We start from the raw sequence: 2,184 nt of genomic DNA, 5'->3' as shown, positions 1-2,184 counted from the left end.
TTCCCAATGGTAGAAATTACTCCCTCCGTTTTTTCTTTAATGACGCTGGCTAGTTCAAAATTTAACTAACCAACGTCACACATACAAATATGTAGGTAGTACTACAGAAAGCTACAGGTCCTGCACGGCCAAGTCTAGCAGCACTTGCATTGTATCGAATTTTAATTTCTGCTATGATGTGTATGACCATACAAGTATATATATAAGGCACAATGCAATGGTATTAATCCATCATCTTAAGCAGTGCAAAAAACTTATAAGCTTTGGCTGCTAGTAGGCAGTAGCCTATAGCTTGTTAGTACTATCCACTATTGCCATGGATGATGCTGTCGAAGAGCCGGGGATAAACACCTTCGTGCAGCTCCCCGCATACATGAGGGAGGCAAATAGGGGACTATTCGAGCCGAGGGTGCTCTCCATCGGCCCGTATCACCACGGTAGGGAGAGCACCCGCGACATGGAAGCTCACAAGGAGCACATCCTGCAAGGGTTTCTGCAGAGGCCAGGCAACGCAAACCACGCCTACTACGTTCAAGAGGTAACCGCGCGTTGTTTCGCGCAAGCTCGCCGGTGCTACGTCGGGAACGTCGACGGCTACACCGTGGAGATGCTCACGCGCGACGGCTGCTTCATCGTCGAGCTCCTCCTCCGGTGGAGCGAGGGAACGGCACACGTTGATAACTACGTATGGTTGATGTGGAACAGCGTGTACTACGATCTCCTCCTGTTCGATAACCAGATACCTTTCTTCGTTCTCGACAGGATTTTTCGCGTATTCGTGGCTCACAATGCGAACCAAGCCTTCAATAACAGCGTCCAGTTGCTCCACCTTGTCAGGATTTTCTTCAACCATCGGGGTCAATTCTCCTGGGCAAATTTGAACGACCTGAATCTGCCAAATGCGAGTCAGGTTCGCCATTTGCTTGACCTTCAGTACAAGCTTGTCATCAGCAATAACCTGGGGATCGAGGCAGCTCGTCGTGACGGTTGCCTGTGTAGACTCTTCTGCTGCAACATCGTCTGCCACAGGCCATCTATGCCACGAGGAATCCCCGGGGCAAATGAGCTGCAAGACTACGGCGTTAGATTCCGTGCGAAGAGGTTGAATGAAATGGTGAAACTGTTCGACGTGACATTCCAGGGTAAAACCATGAAGATCCCCCGCTTCGAGATCAACTTTGGGTCCAAGATCCTGTTGGCGAACCTCTTCGCCTACGACCAACAAATTGCGTGCCAACCAGCGGCTGCAGGCAACGCAGCCGTGGTCGACAACAATGGCAACCATGGCGTGGTCGAACAAGGCAGAAATAATAATAATAATAATAATAATATTGGTGTCGTGACGAGCTACGTGGTGCTCATGAATGCGCTTGTAAACAGCAGAGACGACGTCGTCGTTCTGCAAGAGGAGGGCGTCCTTGACAACATGCTGTCGAACGAGGAAGAGGTGGCATCCTTCTTCAACAATCTCGGCCGGTGCGTCCTGGTGGACGTGACGGAGCACCGGTACTCTAGGATGTTCCAAGACGTGAACCGATACTGGAGGAACGGGGTGTTCCGAAAGTACTGCTCCATCTTTTGCATGAAGCATTGCAAAACCCCACTCACTTGCCTGTCGTTGCTGGCTGCAATTCTTCTCTTGATCTTCTCCTGTACATCCATGATCTTTGCCATTCTCAAGTACACACGTGATTAGCATATACTAGAAAATGGGTGCGCCTTTGGCGCACCAAATAAAGTAGCCTTAGAATATTTATATGTTTTATGTAAGATATATAAATGTTGTAGAGTTATTTACGATTAGTTTAATTTCTTAGATAGATATATGAGATGGAATAAAAATAAAGCAAGCAACAATAATCGTTGGTATTTGTGATACTTCCATTTGGAAACAATTCTTGAAATATTTATTTCGCAACAAACATATCACTTATATAAACGGAAACTGAAAAAATATTAAGCTCAAAATAACATCTCAAAGAGATGCATCTTTGCCATATAATGGGCCATCAAGTAGAAAATATTAATATGCTTGCCTATAGAATACTTTAATGGGCCAATTATGTAAGCGTTTCACGTGCAATACTATTTAGGAAGTCTACAGTATAATTAACGATTCTTTAAGTAGGTAAAAGACGGCTCGAAATAATATGTCAAAAGAGACGCAGCTTTGCTACATAATGG

The 2,184-nt window shown here is 45.7% G+C and overlaps 1 protein-coding gene across 1 annotated transcript; it reads left to right on the top strand.

Annotated features, from left to right (window-relative positions):
• Positions 1 to 316: 316 nt before the first annotated feature.
• Positions 317 to 1,696, top strand: LOC127756348 (UPF0481 protein At3g47200-like). Its single transcript, XM_052281708.1, has 2 exons — positions 317 to 1,235; positions 1,326 to 1,696. The coding sequence occupies exons 1-2, from the start codon at positions 317 to 319 to the stop codon at positions 1,694 to 1,696; spliced, it is 1,290 nt and encodes a 429-aa protein (XP_052137668.1).
• Positions 1,697 to 2,184: the final 488 nt, after the last annotated feature.

This window comes from Oryza glaberrima, chromosome 12 (assembly GCF_000147395.1).
Source record: "Oryza glaberrima chromosome 12, OglaRS2, whole genome shotgun sequence".
NCBI lineage: Eukaryota > Viridiplantae > Streptophyta > Magnoliopsida > Poales > Poaceae > Oryza > Oryza glaberrima.
The sequence above is the reverse complement of the archived record's forward strand: the minus strand, read 5'-3'. Positions and strand labels throughout refer to the sequence as shown.